The sequence below is a fragment of the Apus apus genome, chromosome 18, assembly GCF_020740795.1.
Source record: "Apus apus isolate bApuApu2 chromosome 18, bApuApu2.pri.cur, whole genome shotgun sequence".
NCBI lineage: Eukaryota > Metazoa > Chordata > Aves > Apodiformes > Apodidae > Apus > Apus apus.
In genome coordinates, this window is record NC_067299.1 from 11,505,229 (window position 1) to 11,523,879 (window position 18,651).

Genomic DNA, 18,651 nt, shown 5'->3' on the forward strand with positions numbered 1-18,651 from the left:
TTATGTACTTGCAGAACACTGAAAAGAGTTTTGGTTGGAACTGGCAGGGCCATCCAGTCCAAACTGCTGGCTCTGCTAACAGCCAGTAGAACATCCTGAAGGAAAACATGTAAGATAGAGGGCTAGAATGAAACTCCTCTTCCTCAACATGCTAAAAGTAACAGTATAGAGCCACTGAATGCTTAAGGATAGCTCAGATATCACTAGAAAGCTCAGCAAGAGTTTTCCCACATTTCTCACTGATTGACCACCTGTGGGAAACTGTTCTTTTCTTCCCCGCATAAGTCTAAACAACTCCACTCCTTCTCCAAGCTCCCAGCATTCCATCTAGCCAGTTGTTTCCTTCCTGGAGCTCAGCAAGATGTCCACATGTGCACTGCATGGGCAGCCAAGGCCTTTCTAGTTTTTCCTACAGCTTTTCTCATTTTTCCCATTTACTTCAGGCAGGCAGGAGGGAATGAATGCCACATCAGTGGTGGTCTGAGCAATGTCTTTTATTTTCTTGTGGCTAGAAAGCTGAAACTGCAGAGGGTACTCTCATACTGACCTCTGGAGTTGGGCAGGATTTTGGACTGTTCTGCATGGATTCTGATTTTGAAGAATTTGACTGAGACTCCATTTTCTTGGCTTGTTTCTGTGAACTGGGAGCAGCAACTGGGGAACCAGCAGTAGCATCGGGCACCTGCTGCGATGACTCCAACTCTTTAGTCTCTTCATTCTGAACCTTCTTTGCACTCTGGTGAGTGAGCAATCCAGGAACAGTCGATTCTGCAACAAAATCATCTGTCCATTACTCTTAGCCACAGGCAGAAAACAAGATCAGCAGTGAGCATCACAGTGAGCAAACATTCTTTAGAGCAGCTCAAGTCTCTAAAACTGTCACTCATTTAACAGTGTACCAGACTGGACACCCTGGGCTCTCTTTGGTCAGATAAATGCTAAGTTATCTTTATGACTACAAAAGGAACCAAAGGTATTTACAAGAAAAGAGACAGAGACCCCAAAACTTAACCAAACATTTGCATTATTTCCTTTACACCTTTCCATTTACACAAATAACAATTCATTTGTCAAAACAAAAGCAGGTATCTCCAGAATTTACCCTTCTCCGAGTGGGACTGTGGGTTAGAGCTGCACAGAGCAAGAGGAAGCTCTGAAGTCACCAGTGTAGAGGTGAGAAGGTCGATTTTTCCTGTTTGAAGCCGGAATTGTTTGAGCTCCTGAGACAAGAGGCTGAACTGCTCTGTTTGACTGCGACACTGGTCTTCTAGATATTTCACCCGGGCCTGACAGGAGAGACACAAGATGGGGCATAAACATGTCAAAACCACCAGTGAGGCTCCAAACAGCATTTGCCTTTGCTGCACCTTTCAGAGGATCTCAAACTATAAGAAACTAAAGGAGTGCCCTGCTCAGGAATGGTCAGTAGAAACCAGCAGCTTCACTCCTACAGCATCTTTGAACACTTAAGACTCATCATCTATGAGGATACTGACTGGAAGCTCAAATTAGGCATTATTCCTGAAAAGCTGGGCTTGAACTTCAATATTCTGCCCAAGCCCTGCACAAGACTGGATAAGTCAAAGATAAATAAAATTTGAAAAGGAAGAGACTGAAAAGGCTTTGCATGTTGCTCCATTGGAGCATTAAAATCATGTCTCCAAAAGAAATTGCTCTCCAAATGCTCTGTCTTGTCTATCACTCCAGAGGCTCCAACAAGCTCCTGAAATCTTACTCTGCTGTCCACCCCCATTCTGGGCAGAACTCCCAAATGTCCCTCCAGATCCTGGCTCCTCCAGGCACCAGGAAGGGAAAAGAATATCAGCACCCTGACTCATGATGCAGAACATTTCTCTGATGCAGGCAGCCCACACACTTTGCCACCAGATCCTACAGGGATGACTTGCTCCAGAAAAAGTATGCTGAGCACAAGAAAACTGTATCTCCGCAAGAAAAGATGCAGAGGAGCCTCAGGGAAATACTGTGGAGAGGGAGGGACACATTCCTACTAGAGAACCACTTACATTTTTTAGTATTCTCTTTCTACCATCTCTAGATCTTCCCCTTTCAAAAGCTTGCTGAGCCCTGGCTGTCCTTACACATCCCCACAGACTCTCCAGTTGGAGGCATATCAGTTCCCAGAAGAATGCAACTGCTCCTTCCCCTCTTCTCACTCTTCCATTGTGCAGCATCTTACTCTGGCTTCCTCAACAGAGACCCTGTGCAGGTCCTGCTCAGGCACTTCAGGTGATAAGTGAGCAAAAAGCATTAGTGCTGGATGGGAAGATACTATCTAATCAGCAGTTCTTCATCTGAGTTAATACAGACAGGATTTAATTTAGTATTAGTGCATTGGCTGAGGTGCAGGCCTTGCCTTGCAAGAAATTACTTTTTTTCCCTATTTTTCCTCTTGGGCTGAAATCGCACCAGGCTTTGTAGTCACTGATCTCATCATTTTGCACAGGTAAGATGCACCAACACAGAAGGCTGCACACAACTGTGCTCTTCAAAATTTTCCATTCTACAAAATGTTTTTGAAGTGTCTCTCTCCCTCCAACTAAAAAATTAAATGCCTTCAAATATTCTGTGAGACAGAAATTCTGGGGTTTAGGCAGCTCTAAAAATAACACATCTCACCTGGAAAAAGCTTTCTTCCTGGTCTCAGAGCATCACTAAACCTTTCTAGCCCATTCCATATCAGCTTAGTAGATTGTGTGAAATTTTATTTTACTGGGACATATCTGCTTTAAGCACATTAGTTGGCCACTTGGTTCCTTCACAATTAGCTGGGTACTCTCAGTCTTTAAGGGGAGCCTGGTGAAGTCTCTGCAGTCTGGCAAGAAATAACTGTCTCTGAACTTAAAGAGAATTCCAGATGCCATGAGCAACTTCCAGAAGCATCTGCATTCTCCACTGGCTCAGAGTCCACTATTTGTTCACTAAGTCATGTGGTGCAGGATTCCTCTGCAACTATTACTGCTGGAATTTACTTGCACTTAAGGTTTTGAATATAAATGCTTCTCCCCCAGGCATGACACCTTAATAGAGAAAAGAAACCATGAACAGTAAGAACAGTTGCACTGGATGAAAACAGGGTTTCCCCTCAACCAGCATCTGTCCCCCAGCTTGGGATGCAACCCAATGATGATGACAAGAGGCATGTACAGAACGACTGAAGGCCTAGAAAGGGTTTTCCTGTCTTGTCTGGAGACCTGAGCCAGCAGATGTGTTTAACAGCATCCTAACAGTACCTTGGGTCTGTACATTTATTAATCACAGCTTAAATCCATTTATACTAGTGGCCAACCCAATAGCCTGAATAATCCACAGTTTAATTCTGATATACCTAATTATTTGGGTGTATTTCAGATCTTGTGTTACTTGAAATAATATACAAACCAATCCTGAGCATTAGTGCCACACCCTGCACAACAGGTACTTCTAGCAGACTACCTGCAGAAGGTCAAACACAGCTGGGCAAGCAGCAAGTTTCCTTGGCAGTGCTAGAAGGCTGGGGGTAAGGAAGAGGAACTTGGGGACATGGCCAGGAGTTGCAGGGAATCAAGGAACCAACCAGCAGGAATCAAGCCCCAGACGCAGAAGAGAGAGGAGACACTTGTGTCTATGCTCTACCCAAAATGGGAAGAAAAAGGAGCTTCACACCACCTGAGAATGAACAGCATAGTTACCAGAAGAGGCTGCAAGAGCAGGGCTTGATGGGCTCAGTTAAACCAATTCAGGAACTTCCTCTAATTTTCCTCTCCCAACTAGACCAAACCACCACCAGCTGAGTCCCGTCCTCTTACATACTCTCCTACTTGGCTGTTCTATTTTACTTCTCCTACAGATAAATGTTCCCAACCAGACATCCCTTGTGCCTTTCTCCGTATCTTCTGCTATACGTTTTTGAGATCAGCAAAATCACAATTTTGTTGAAGGGAACTCTACAGGTCTGCAGTCCAAACTTCTGCCCAAAGCAGGACTAATGCCAGAGGGATTAAAGGAACATCCATAACTCCACACAAATATAGGCATACCCTAATAATGTCCTTGGGCTGTTCCAAATTACTTCCCTAAAAGTTCCCAACATGGTACTTGCCTTTTTGACCAGACTTATGAATTAGGCTGACATCTAAAAAAATATCATCCTGCCTCAAACCTCATTTCTTGCCAGAACAGGGAATTCAGAGCCCAGCACAGTGGAAGTTGGGTCACAGGTGCCTCTCCTCCCTGTGCAGCACTTTGCACAGTCCGTGTTACCTGGCATTTCATCTCCCTATTACTCATGAGATCTTCTCACAGCTCTTTGCAGTCAGATCAGAAGGTGACAGCTGAAAGCAGTTTTCTATCAGCTACAAATCCCATCCACTGCTTTCCAAACAATTTGTGACCAGGCCAGCTAGCACAGCTCCCAGACTGTGCCTTCATTAGTTTCTGCCTCTTCTGTGAAAAGTCATATTCACAGTCTTTGCTTCCCATTGTCCTGGTTTGAGCCAGGATGAAGACAATTTTCTTTTTACTGATTTTTTTTTTCCTTCACTAAGCTACCTTTTAACTAGCACAGCAGATTTTCCAGCTAGTGGACTGATATGGCTGGAATGTTCATGTTACTGCTGAGAGACCAAGGACACTTTGCTCTGCTTTGGTTTTGAATGCATACACATAGACTTAAGACTCACTATAAAGTCAGGGATCATGAAAGTCAAGCCCATTCCTGCTGCTTCTTCTCCCCTTCTCTCCCATCCATAGCAGGTGTCCAGGGAGGACTCTGTCTGTCCAGCCCCACTGATCCCCCAACACTTTCATTTGCAATGATATAGCCATTGCTTTTGGGTTTTGAAAGAAAACACTTCACTCTTGAACTGTATGTAATGCCCAAGACCATGTGACACATGGAGAAGATGCACAGTTGGGCAACTTCAAAATCTGGAAATGCCAAAAAAAATAAAGCTCCTAATTCTAGCAGATCAAGAAAGCAAAGCACTGAAACAGAAAAGCAGCTAATCCCTCAGACTCACAGTGGTAGCTCCTTCAATTACATTTATTTCTTGGAGGTGACACTCTTGCAGTCTTTTCCAGAGTATAGTTAAAACACTACTATCAAGCAACTGTCAAAGTCAGGACAGATGAGAAAAATGTCCTGTTTGACAGGATTATAACAGTACCTGCATGCAATCCAAAGTACTCTGGTAGCAAGAAGAAAAGTAAAAAGAGTTAAACCACATCAGCAGTTGCACTAGCCAAAACTCCATCTGCCACAGATAACCCAACCCTCAGTTTGAATTGAATGGTTTTCTCACCAACCTACAGTCTGCTTTGTTCCATACTGAGATTCCCACCTCCTTCCCAGAAGCATTTATTTGCTAAACAACAGCCAAATCCCACATACCAAATGCATGAACAAAATAACCATAGACTTTCTGAGAGCCTCCAAATCACAATATGCTTTGAGTGTCAGTGATATATTTTGAGTCCTCTTTTTCCCGCACGTTGCAACCGCCCACAAAATCCACAGAATGGACACTTAGACCAAAGAGTGCTGGGAACCTGGCATGACAACCTGTTCAGTCATGCATCCTGCTCCTCACACAGGGGAAACAAGCAAAGTTGAGCTCTGCTCACCGTATTTCCCAACAAAAATCCTATACTTGACTCCTGAAATCAGGCTGTTGCCATTTGCATTTATGCAGTTCAAAAGGCAGTTGAGAATCTTGCCTCATGCTTTGGAACCACTGCTTGATTCCTTCTTTCCCATGATCACAACTCTCAGTTTTCTTTCTAAGCTGGGCCAATCCCTTCTATCCACAGCATCTCTGTGCACAGAAACTACCCCAGACCTCTCTACTCACCCCAGAACCTGCTTCAACACACAACTACAGACTAGCTGAGGCTGGAAGGTAGCTCTGGAGATCACGCCCTCAGCTCAAAGTAAGCTCAGCTAGAGCAGGTGGCCACGAACTTTGTCTAGTTGAGTTCTAAACACCTCCAAGGAGCAAGACTCCACTTATGACAATCACGTGACTGAACTCTTCCAACAGGGAAATGGACCACACTCATTCTTCAGTAATATTACATCAAAAAGTAATCCAAACACATCTAAAAATGACAATTTACAGTGTAGGCACCCCAAACCCATTAATTTTGCCCTACACTGATGTTCTGGAATGACTATGATTACAGTTAAGTTATTTAAATGACTGGTACTCCACATTAAACTAACTTCTAATGACAGTTTCTTTCTTCAGTCTACCTGGTGTCACCGATTTATAAAGTATCATTGCACCAGTAAGATGAAAGCAAGAATATTTAATGAGGCCCTACAGAAGAACACAACCAGCCTCTCAATCACCAAACAAATGACTGTTCCTTTCTTCCTTTGCACGGGTAGATGTCTAGTTTAAACCAAAGTAGCTTCTCCAGTCCTTCAATGAATTAGTTCAGAAAACATCTGGCAAGCATCAAACTTTCCTTCCCTTAAAAGCTGCTAAGAAGCCAGCTAAACACCAACTGACGTAAAAGCAGCAGCTGCACCACCTCTGATCTGTCTCTGCAGTTGAAAGCAGGTGGCCCAGAAAGGAGGTGGCAATGAGGCAATACATAATGTCACTTCCCCATGATATTCACCCAGCCTGCAACAATTTTAATCCCATTTAGTAGGAGCCCAGCACTCTCAGGCTCTCCAGTTCAGTGACAGGTCAGGCACCCTCCAAAGAAGTTGCTATTTGCAGCTACGGAGCTACCCCCTCCATGAAGGAGACTTACCATCTTGCTCAACCCTCCTCTAACAGCCACCAAGTTGCTGCACAGCAGTGGACACAGGCAGTTCAGCCCACCATCTCTGACTGCATGTCACCACTAAAGACAGGGCCATGGCCTCATCAGCCTGAGGTTTCACTGCCAGATGTTGTACAGCGAGTCATTCAGCTTGGTCACAGATGTTTTAATACTCAGAAAACCTCAGCAGACTGAGTGAGCTCAGAAGCTGCCCTATTTGCCATCACACCTAAGCCACTCTGGCAGCCACTAAACCCTAACAGCAAGTTTCAGCATTTGGTGCTTTGCCTTTGCAGCTCCAGGAATTCACAGCCAAGGTTTTCTCCAAAGTCACTCTCATAAACACTGAGATATTGCAAATCAAAACCAACCCAGTGCTCCTCACATCTGCCAGGCTGCACTGTCACGCTGTCTGCCACCACAGCAAAGCCTATTCCACGTGGATGGCACAGCTCCTGCACTCCTGGTCCCAGCCTAGCAAGTGGGACCTGCCTCAAACTTCATCACCAGTTATACTCAGGCAAATATCACATTTCTCCTTTTTCTCTCCTATTTAAAAGCAGAGAGCAAATTTACACAAAAGAAATTTCAAATTCCATGGATGCATTTTTCCTCCCTGCAGATAACCCTGGAAAATGAAGCAGGCAGATCCGAATTTGGTTACTTAATGCAAGCCTGAAAGAGCCACTGGGCACAATCTCAAAGCACTGTCCCATCTGAGGACTAAGCAGGCCAGGATTTTATCCTCAAAAACTTTTTGACCCCAGAGACTAGTCTGCCAACACAACTGATACTTGTTCATGGCAGCAACACATTGCGTCTGATCAAGACGTTACAACGTTTTGCTCAGGAACCAACAAAACCCAGGGCATCAAGAAGGCTGACAGTAAGAACAAAATATACCAGATGTGCAGCCCCTGCAAATCTGCATCTTGTTTCCTTCTGCCTTACCTCCAGTAGCTGTACTGCTCCTTCATGTTCTCTTTTTGCCTCTGCCTGTGCCTAAGAAGAAATAAGAAATGGAGTAAGTAAGAAAGCAGCCTACCTAAGTTCACTTCTACCATCATCACCATTGATAAGACCATTGCAGATTAAAACACTGCACAGACTGAACGTGTCTTTGCTCTTTGGACAAACACCAGTGGGAGATCAGAGCTGCCATTCACGAGAAAAGCCCTTCACTTTGCTCAGGCACTAGAGTTCACCTGGACGCAGACACTGTTCCCTCGTTTACTTTGACCTGTACAATCACATATACCACCTCCACACACCACAGTTTCAAGGAAAGGTGCAGGAGTCGCATCACTTTCCAGCGATTCAGAGAGTAACATGTCCATTCTCTCCCACGCTGCATACCTGCTGCAGCCGTCTGACTTCCTCTTGCTTCTCCTGCAGGACTAGCAGAGCTTCCTTGTGCTCGACTTCCAGCTGCTGCCTTCGCTCAGCCACATTTCTCATGTGCTGCAGAACAATTCACAGACAGCTGAAGACTGACACTACTGAAATACTGTCCTGGGTCCTATCATGGCCCATGAAGTAAAAACATGGCCTGTATTTCATAGAATCATAGAATGGTTTGGGTTGGAAGCGACCTTAAAGATCATCTAGTTCCAACCCCCTGCATGGGCAGGGACACCTCCCACTAGATCAGGTTGCTCAAGGCCCCATCCAACCTGGTCTTGAAGACCTCCAGGGAGGGGGCATCCACAACCTCCCTGGGCAACCTGTTCCAGCATCTTGCCACCCTCACAGGAAAGAACTTCTTCCTAGTGTCCAACCTGAATCTCCCCTCTTTAAGTTTCAAACCATTGCCCCTTGTCCTCTCACTGCACACCGTGTAAAAAGCCCTACCCCAGAATTCTTGTAGGCCCCTTCAGATATTGGAAAGTTGCTTTAAGGTCACCATGGAACTTCCTCTTCTCTAGGCTGAACAACCTCAACTTCCTTAGTCTGTCTTCATACAGGAGGTGCTCCAGTCCTCTGGAGCCATCATTAAACAGAGGAGAAAGTAAGAAACTCTTACCACAAGTCAGACCAACAGAGTCAAAGGAAACCCTTCCATCTGTGAGGCCACTTTATTTCCCCTCCCAGCCAGACCCCTGAAACAGCATTTCTAAAGCATCTCTGCCCACTTTGAAAGGCCATGTTTCAGGATCCCACAGAAGCAGAATTCCCAACAGAAGCCCAGAGACAAAAGAAAGGATAAAAAAAGGGAAGAGACGACATGTGCCAACCAAAAGCAGCACTAAGTGTCTGGAGAGTCCTTCCAGCCATGTGGATCCTACTGACCTTCAGCACCTGCTCTAGATTCTCCAGCTTGGTTTGGAGTCCTTGGTTCGTCTGAATTACTGAATCCCGTTCCTTAGTAACCAAAACAACCTGCAATTTCAGGTGAGCATTCTCACATTCCACCTGAAGACAAAGGATTTTTAATTAGCACAAGCAGTCCTAGGTTTTTCTTGTATAAATAACGGAGGACAATTTATTTCTGTATCTCAACAGGTTGTTTGGCAGACCTGCTTATAATGATACCAAAATAATGAACCTCCCCTCCCTTCTGGCTTTCACTCAAAGAAGATATATAAGCATTTGTCTCTGTCCTCAATGTGATGAATGCTTTATTTGCATATGCTGCTTCTCCCACTAGACTCATTTCTCCATCCCATTTGCAAGGAGAAGGGGACTGGGGTACAGCCAGGCTACACACCGAAGAGATAGGAGGAAAGCACAGAGGTCTACAAGCTTTATTAATCCTAGATGGCAGAATTAAACACAGAGAACAGTACAGACAGTTCAGCAGGCTGCTGAAATCATGTTTACATCCTCCACTCACTACAGAAAACTTCAGCTATTTATTTTGATTCTAGAGTGCACCATGGCTTGATGATTATTAGCAATGCAGATAATCAAGCAAAGACAAACATTTCCACTTAGAACAATTATTAAAATGTGGGAAGCCTTATGCATGGTGGCAACATTGACATTGGGACAGACACGTTACTTTCTAACTCTTGTGCATAATAACATTTGTCCAGAGAAGCAGCTGAGAAACCTATGGAGGATCTTCACTGGAGGACCAACTTCCACCATTCTCACACACAACATGTCCCTAGAACATAAACCCCCAACATGCAGCCACCCTCTCCTGAAATCTGCTCTGCAAACTGAACAGTGAAACTATCCTGCCTTTGTCCCAAGACTTGAAGCTTTTTTGATTTTCCATCGGCAAGGGCAGCTCTGAATTGCAGGTGTGCCTCTTTCCTCTGCCCCATCATCAGCCACTCACACCCCCCTTCCAGGATGACAAAAAAAATGTTAGAGGTGACTGAGGACTTTCAAACACACCATATGCTTTGTACCACTTGCAGTGATAGGTTCTGCTCTGCTACCACTCTGACCGGTGCACATCCCTCCCCACCAACCACCATCCATCTCTGGTTATGAACTCATTAACAAGTTACCACAGGTAAACCAAGCAGTAACTTAAGGACAAAGCATCTCATAAAAGCACAGCAGTCAACCGCTCTGCTGGCAGTCACCATGGGGTAGGCAGGACAGAGGGGTACCATGATCAACATGTGACCGTTACTCAGCTGGCAAATGGAAACCTCACATGCAAGCAAATTCTCATCAGCAACAATGTAGAGAAGCTAACGCTCCATCTAATTTACAGACTGGTTTTTTACCTGTCCTGCCCATCCAGCCTTCTCATTCAGCTGCAAGTTCTCTTCAGCCAGTCGTGCATTTTCACTTTGTACCTCCTGAAGCTGGATCTCCTGTCCAGAAAGAGCAGGGATTACTACACCATGGCCCTTAGACTAACTCTCCCAAATTATTCTGCAGACTGTTGACTGATGGTGCAGGATGCTGATGGGATGCTGCTCGTGGGGTGGAAGGCAGCAGCGTGCAGAACTGCTCATACCAGCCCTGTGCCAGATAAACTCTTCAGTTTCTTTTGCCCTTTATGCAGCCTTAAAGCCCAGAAGGGGAAAGACATTTCCTTGTTTGCTTCACATCTCATGTCACATTCTTTACATACTGCTCTCTAGAGTTTCACCTTCAACAAGTCATCAAGTTTTACCGTTGCTTCTACATCAGTGTCTTCTTGACAAATCTCAGTTAAGGAAGAAAAATTATTAGGAAGAATGATGCTAAAGAGAGTTCTAGACTACAACTGACTGACTCTGAAACCAGGATTCAGTCTGGCGTTAGGAAAGCAACATGATCCAGCTATCACTCTGCCTCAGAGAATACAGTCTCTGAGCAGGCAGGAGACCATGGACATATGGAGAGACACTGACTGCATTTGTCAGGTCCAGTCCACCTGCAACAAGTTCCTACAGTATGACAGGAAGTTAATAGCTGCATGATCACATAACTCCAGAGAGACATACACACACTTCCCCATCCCAATGGTTATGGGTCATCAAATATCTTCTGACTATTCCAAGAGCTAATTCCTGTGCACACAATTAAACCCCAGTACTTCAGGGTGAGCTGGTCCCTTCCAATGACCAACATGTTCCTTAAATGTCCTGTTCTAAGCCAGACAATGAGGCTGAGCTGTGCACTGTGAACTGACCCGAAGTGAGAGTTGAGCAAGACATAAAACATCTCATCAGAGGGTACCCTTGAGTGAAATTATACATTGTCAGTCACTAATGCCACCAGTGCTGCTCAGCAAAGTAGAAACAGAAGAGAGAAACCCAGATGCTGTAACATGACCTGCAAAGCCTCCATAAAATTAAACAGAGGCAAAATTTAATCCAAACAGTAAAAAGTACAGAAAAAGACCATGAGTTTGTATAATTAGCATCTCAAGATGCAGAAATCTTTCAATACTTGTCTGGAGTGCCTGTGCAAATGGCAAGTATCTCCTCAAACTACCAAACACCACAGAGTTTCATTCAGGGATTTATGTGCCTGTACTCAACCCACAGCTACCTGAAAGGTTAAATAAACAATTCCAACCTCAAGGCCTGGAGCCCAAAACCTGTGACACTGTTCAAATTAGGAGAAGGACTGGAGATTCCTTATTATGATAAACTGATGAAAATCCAAATGAGGCACACAAAAACCTAGCTCCTCTTCCACCACTGTGCTCACAAATGTAGGCAACAAGAACACTTACCAGCTCTTTGCATCTTTTATGCTTTTTCCTCACTTCATGCTCAAGGTTTTCACATTTTTTGCGTTTTTTCTTGAGTTCAGATTCCTGTAAGAAACAAACATTAAGTAGATCGGTAAGTCTGTATTCTTACAAGGCATAAGAAATTCAAGCCCAGCTTCTCAGACCCAATGCTGCATCAGCTATTTTTATTTTCTTAACAAAATCTCTTTGTGACAAACATCAACTATATAGAAACCAAGGGACATTTCATTTTTAAAAGGTAGTGAAACAAAACAAAAATTTGCAGTGAAACAGATATTGCTTTCTTCCCCAAGCCTTGCCTTTCCTGGAAATAGTTCTTCAATTTCCATTTGTACAGATGGGTCCTATTTGTATAGAATAATATGGGGGCAGGATGTGGGGGGTAAAAAGACAGAGCTGTGCAAAATATGCAGCTTGAAGCCCCAGCTGTGCTGTCTTAGCTCCTGCTCTAATCTAAATGACATCTAAAAGAGAGCAGACACCCTCTGGTTATGCACCTTTATCTGCAATAAGTTGCTACCAGTCTTGGTTCCTCAGACAGATAAGAACTGCTAAACCTCACTGGGAACCCTCCTAGTTTGCTAGCATCATTCACAAAGGACATATTCCTCTCAGGACACGTATCAGGTGATGACATTCCAGGTCAGTCAGATGTGTTCTCAGTTCAAATAAGACTAAACCAAACACAGCACAGAAGCTACTGGTGTGTTTCCCTCTCATTTTAGTGTGACATACTCGCAGAGCTGTCACCCAGCAACACTCCCCACACAGATGTCCTGTGTTTTCCCACCATTTCCCCAAGCTTCCCACTTCTGCAGGGCAGCTGCACCTTAAAAAGACTTAAGTCCCCAAAATCTCTTCCTGGGTTGCATGGGTGAAAGCCCCAAGAAAAAGTACAGCACTTCCTCACCCAAAACCAGGTTCACAACTCACCAGATGTTGTATCTGTTGGTTGCTCTCTTGGTCTTTTATTTCATTTCTGGGAGGAAAATTTTCATGTCCTTCAGAGGCAAGTCCCAGCAGTTGCACACCCAGTTCCACCTGGAAAGCCAGTGAGATGCCAGAGAGCTCAGGAACAGGCAGGACTACAGAGCACACCACACACACTGAGGGAGAGGCTCTCCTGGCAGTGCAGCCTGGGAGAGCAACATTCCACATGAAAACCCCTGATCTCTGAACTGCACCTCTGGACATGGAGAAAGGTGAACACCTCACCAGGAATCTCTCAGCTACCAGAGACCTGTACCGGGAGTCTTCTCCAGATCAGGACCAACCAACCCAGCTTGGCTAAAGCATCCACATGAACAGTGGGCTCAAGAAAGCTCTGGAATCTGAGTTCCCAGTTGTGCCTCATCTAAGCTTTCCATGAGAGGCATCAGCAACACCTTTCCTGGACCTTTCCAACACAATAAAAAGATGATCAGAACACAACCCTCATAAACAGCAGAGAGTAGACATCAGAGATGTCAAAACCTAAAGAAAGGAAAGAACAGACAAGAAATACAAAGAAATGGAGCATCCCACCTCAGCTGGTAGCTGAGGACTGAAATGACACTCTACGGCTTCTGTGTCACCACCAAACCAGATGAAAGGAGACACTCTTTTGTACACATTCGTACACAGGTTTCTAAGAAAATTCCTTTTATTTTGGGCTACAGACAAACAGGCCTTTAATCCCCCAAACTTGTACGCTCCACTGCTATTTGACTTGACGTTGTCTGCCTAGAGCAATCCCTGGCAGCAGGGCAAGGCCTGAGGTAAACAGAAGAAAGCAAGCTTTGATTAAACATTGAATTTAAAGATAAATGCATTTTAGGGACAGAAGGTCTTTAAGATGAAAGGGAACTTGTACAGTGGGCGAGCAGAAGGATTTTGTGACTCCATCCCAGCCTTTAACCTTGGGTCACCTTCTCATCAGAAGTGGAATTTCTCATTTCACTTGGAACACCCACAGTGCTGAGGGACCTACGTCCCTGCGGCTGAGCCGCCCTTGCAGTCAGTCATTAGGACAGTGTCTAAGCACCAGACCTAAAATGTGATTTCTTTCACCTATTTTAGGATCAAAAACCACAGGTTTGAATTACATCCATATTAGTGGCTCCACTGACGAAAGCCAGAAAACTCTAAGAGACCAACCCTCAAGTCCAGGTTATCGAGGGTTTCGCATTTCTTGCTAAAGGGAAATTCTGAAACCACCTCCCATGTGAATCTTTCTCCTACCACCCATGAAATAAGGTTCCCTGGGAAGTTTGGAAGTCACCAACCAGCAGCTGGAGATCTTGAGATCCTCCACTCAAGCAATGGTACCCTCCAACCCCCACCCTTGGAAGCCTTCAGACCTGCTGTGAAACCAGCATTTATCTCTGCAATATCCCTGCATAAATGTTTCTGAGACTTTTTTTTAAACCACCTGGCTCGTACTAAGTTTCAAATCTGTATTTCACACCTCCCCTCCAAAATTATGGTCCCTCACAAACTGAAAATGTTCCACTTTAGTCAACTTTAATTAAATTAGGTCCCAAGGAATGTAAGTGGACGCCAGCTAAAATCAGATACTGCAACCACTATGCGCTGTGCTTTACAAGTCACACTCCTCTGCTTGTTTGTGATCATTTCCCAGCAAAAAAAGCTAAACAAAATTATGCCATTCCTAACTACAGATTAACTTATAAAAATGACAAAATTACACATTTGCCCACAAGGACCTAATTTCCCCCCCAAGAACAAAGACATGGCCACTGCCACATGCTCATCTACTGTTATTTTTATACAGAACCCAGACTCAGCACTGTATTAAGCAATTGATAAAAGAGCCTGGCATACATCATGAAGAGAGCTGTGACCTGGAGCTGTGCCACCTCATTCCCAGCAGGGACTGGAAGATGCTCAACAAACGAACCAGGTGCAAGGAATCTGTTCAACTGTCCAGTAAAAAACACTGTAGAACAGCTGCTTTCCAGCCCCAGCACTACCCGTGGTGGGTACTGATGCTGGCAGAGACCCTGCCCAGAGAGCAGGATGGGGCTGTAGGCCTGATCAGCACCTCCAGGCTGTACCAGCTACAGCCACATCTACAACAGGGGGCCCTGTACTTCAGCAAACAATCAGAAAGCTTAAAGAACTTGACAACCAGAAAGGACTGGCACAATCAAGAGCAAATGTAAGGTCCTGCACCTGGGGAGGAAGAACCCAGTGCACCAGGGCAGGTTAGGGGCTGAACTGCTAGAATGCAGCCCTGCTTCTCCAACACAACAATGACGGTGTCCAAAGGGAGGAGACAAAGATGATGAACACTAAATAATGAAAGAGGCTAGAAACAAACAACCAAACAAACAAACAAAAAAGCTGAAACAGAAAGAGGCCTATAAATTCAAGAGTGACTTGGAAAGATGAACAAGGAATGAATACTCAGTACATCTTCTGTAAGAACTGGGGCGCAATGCATGAGAGCAGCCGGTGGGCCTGCGGAGGGGGGCTCAGCAGCCTGTCCCACACAGCCCGCGGGCGCGAAATTCTGCCACGGGACGCTGTGGGAACCGAGAACTTCCCACAGAAACTGGGTGAACCCACACGAGACAAACCCAGCAGGAGACAGCGGCGCGGCCCCGGGCTCAGGGACCCACAAACCGCGGGGTGCGGGGCACACGGGCCGCGAACACCCACCCGCGGGCAGCCCCTCCCCGCGGCCCGCCCGGCCCGGCCAGCGCTGACCCAGCCCGGGGCCTTCGCGAAGGGCCGAGCCCCTCGGCCGAGCCCGGCCCTCTCGCCGCAGTTTCGCCCTCATTCGCGGGGGATTTCGCTCCCGAGCTCTAAGGAAGAGACCCCGGCCGACCCCGCGGGCAGCGGAGGCCCCGGCGGGCCCGGCCCGGCGGCCCAGAGACGCTTCGGCCCCGCCGCGGCAGCAGCGCTGCCCGGGTGCCCCGGCCCCCGCAGAGCCGGGCCCTGCCCGGCCCGACGGGGTCTCTGCAGGGGGGCCCGGCCTCACCTGCCGGCTGCGCTGCCCCGAGGCGGGGATGTGCCGGGCCGCGGGCGGGGATGTGCCGGGCCGAGGCGGGGATGTGCCGGGCCCCGCAGCGCGGGGGGGCCCGAGGCCTGGCCCAGCGGGGGGGCTCGCCCCGGCCCGGGGGAACGGGCCGGTCCCGGCAGCAACGGGGCCTGGGGTGACGGAGCCGCGGCCCCTCGCCAGCAGTGCCCGCGTCCTCCCGCGGCCCCGAGGCCTGACGCTGCATCGCTCGTTCTCGACACCAGCAGCCGGTGTGAATCGCAGCGCGCGCCTCCTTTGTCGAAGTTTCCCCAAGAAGAGCAATGAATTAATTAAAACAGCAAGACTTACAGGCCACCGACCCACTTGTCTCACCTCCCCGCGCTCTCCCAAGCCGGCCTCCTTCCCCCGAGGCGACCCTGGGCCGCAGGTTTCCAGGCGCGGCGCGGCGGGGCCCGAGCGGGCTCTGGAGCCGCGGAGACACCCCCGGGCGCTCTTCAGCGCGATCTGCCGCTGCAGCCGCAGCACCTCCCGCTGGGATTCCCGCAGGAGGCGACTGAACTCGGTGACGTTCAGGCAGCGAGGGTCATCCTGTGGGAAGCGCAGGCGGGACAGCGTGTCAGGAACAAGCTCCAAGAAGGCGGTCAGGGGGGTGATTTAACGTGCACACCCCAAAGCCGGGAAACGAGGCACACGCGGGTTTCTGCTTCCTGGGTCTCCAAAGCAGTCACATCGCGTTCCTTATGCGAATATGTTATTCCCCCCCGCGGATAAAATACAGCCGGTAATGCTTCTGCAGCTCTCCCGGCACAAAGATAAAGGGCTTTTCTAAGGCTGTGCTGTGTCAAGGTTTGCCAGCAGAGAGCGTGTCAGGATTATACCATCTCATTTCCCGGCCGAACCAGAGCCCTAGCTGATTTACCTCCTTGATGTGTGTGCTGGCACTCTCTGCAGCATTAACCAGCCTTTAAATGCTGGAAAGAATGAAGAACATCTGGGATTTGTTCAGTTCTCACTCAAGATAATGTTTGGTTTTCAAACATTCTTGATTTCTCACCTCTTCAGAGACAGTTTGTGAGGATGGACCCATACTTTTAGCATAAGGGGTCACTCCCATCCACTCCAGACCCAAACCCACCAACCAGTGCAATGTTACTCTCACAAAAATGGGGAAAATATGTCACCAGCTTGTTTTAATTCTTCAAAGGTTTTCAGATTTCAGGAAGCTGAAGAAACATGTACCTGCATGCCCACACAGATGTACAAAAGCTGGTTATGAAAACCTGTCTTTACAAATATGCTGCTGGAGGAGGCATTGCTCATTCCTCTGGAAAGCCCCTAAGCCAATGAATTCAGTGCATAATTGGTATCCAGAAAAAATTTAATCTGCTACTCCATTCACTTATTTGCCCTAAAAATAGTGTGGGCTTTATAAGCACAACTTGTGTAGAAAACCATGGTTATTCTCATGCTACAAGGGGAAACTGAGGCAGCAATAATGGGAACTCATTAGAGATTCAAGAAGTGAGCAGCTGGGCCTCCTGTGTGCTATCAGGGTAGTAGTTGTTTAAACAAAATTGGTTGCAGCTCTGTATAAAATCTCCCTTCCCCCTACCAAAAAGACAGCCAAGAAGCCTGGGGGAACAAGGGAGTAAGAACAGAGCTCAGTCCTCCACTCAGCTGCTTTAATGCACATCCCCTGCAGCTGCTTTGCTCTTCCCTGCAATCCCCCACATCCAAGAATCCATGCTGCAAAAAAAAAATTGCAGCACGGTTTTAGCCAGAGCTGGGGTTTGGTTGGAAGCCCATCACCAGAGCATAATCTCAGGAAATCACTTTCTCCTCTCCTAAGAGCCCTGACTTTGCAAACAAGGCTAATGCTTTTGCAGCCTGGCATGCAGTGTGTCCATCCTGGAGTGTCTCAGTAGATCCATTTCATAGCTAGTGAAAATTTGTGCTGATTTAAATACCCTAGATTAAAATTTATTTGGTTACAAACTCTGAGTGTGCACGTAATATCTCTGCATATAAACCCCTTCACTGACATAATGCATTTTGCATGCTGCAGACAGGTTATGTGAATTTTGAATTTTAACTAGCTGAAAATTAAAATTTAATGAGCGCCTCGCTCGGAAGAGAAATGGGAAAAACAAGACCAGATAGAATGATCTCCTTTCTTCCTCTCTTCTTTGCAGATTCCCTGCCTTACTGGTGCCTCAGCAGCTGGACAGTCTCACCTGCTGACCCATGCTCCTGCCCAAGGAGCTCAGCAGCTGAATTCATCAGCCCCAAGGACTGCACCTATGTGGATTTCCTTGGCCAGTAATGAATCTTGCTCACCTGCCTTTGTCACATTCCACTACAATTTGTCACTCTCCTGTCCCTGGCAGATACAGCTTGCCCAGCCTGCTCTGCTAGGAAAATCAAGCTGCTCTGGAAAGGGTCTGTTCCCACGTCTGGGGGCTTAGGGGTGAGAAATCAAGGGGACAGAAAGGGAATTTCTTCTTGGTGACACCCCAGAGCACAGTGAGACCTGGGTAACTTTCTCCTGTGGTTTAATGCTACGAGGGATCAGTGAAGCAGCCTGTACAAACAGCAAACACCCCATTGTTTTTGTCCTACAGTAGAGATAGACTGAGAATCTGCCTTCAAACCCATAGTGAACATAAACACCTGGAGAGGCCAGGGACAAAAATCAAGCTGCTTTCAGTGAGAAAATATTTGGCATCTAAGTGGGGTAGGT

At 46.7% G+C, this 18,651-nt stretch overlaps 1 protein-coding gene across 11 annotated transcripts in view; it reads right to left on the reverse strand.

Annotated features, from left to right (window-relative positions):
- The window catches only part of TSPOAP1 (TSPO associated protein 1), a 68,730-nt gene that overhangs the window by 31,633 nt on the left and 18,446 nt on the right, over positions 1-18,651 (reverse strand). For 6 of the 11 annotated variants that reach the window (XM_051635518.1, XM_051635519.1, XM_051635511.1 and 3 more), the window contains exons 5-14: positions 16,260-16,499; positions 12,860-12,967; positions 11,906-11,989; positions 10,461-10,550; positions 9,064-9,186; positions 8,131-8,235; positions 7,726-7,776; positions 5,166-5,186; positions 1,103-1,286; positions 548-768 (exon numbers count right to left, since the gene is read on the reverse strand). In XM_051635518.1, coding sequence (XP_051491478.1) covers positions 548-768; positions 1,103-1,286; positions 5,166-5,186; positions 7,726-7,776; positions 8,131-8,235; positions 9,064-9,186; positions 10,461-10,550; positions 11,906-11,989; positions 12,860-12,967; positions 16,260-16,499 — 1,227 coding nt within the window. The remainder of the gene's footprint in view (positions 1-547; positions 769-1,102; positions 1,287-5,165; positions 5,187-7,725; positions 7,777-8,130; positions 8,236-9,063; positions 9,187-10,460; positions 10,551-11,905; positions 11,990-12,859; positions 12,968-16,259; positions 16,500-18,651) is intronic. The other 5 variants (XM_051635509.1, XM_051635515.1, XM_051635512.1 and 2 more) reach the window with 5 other exon arrangements.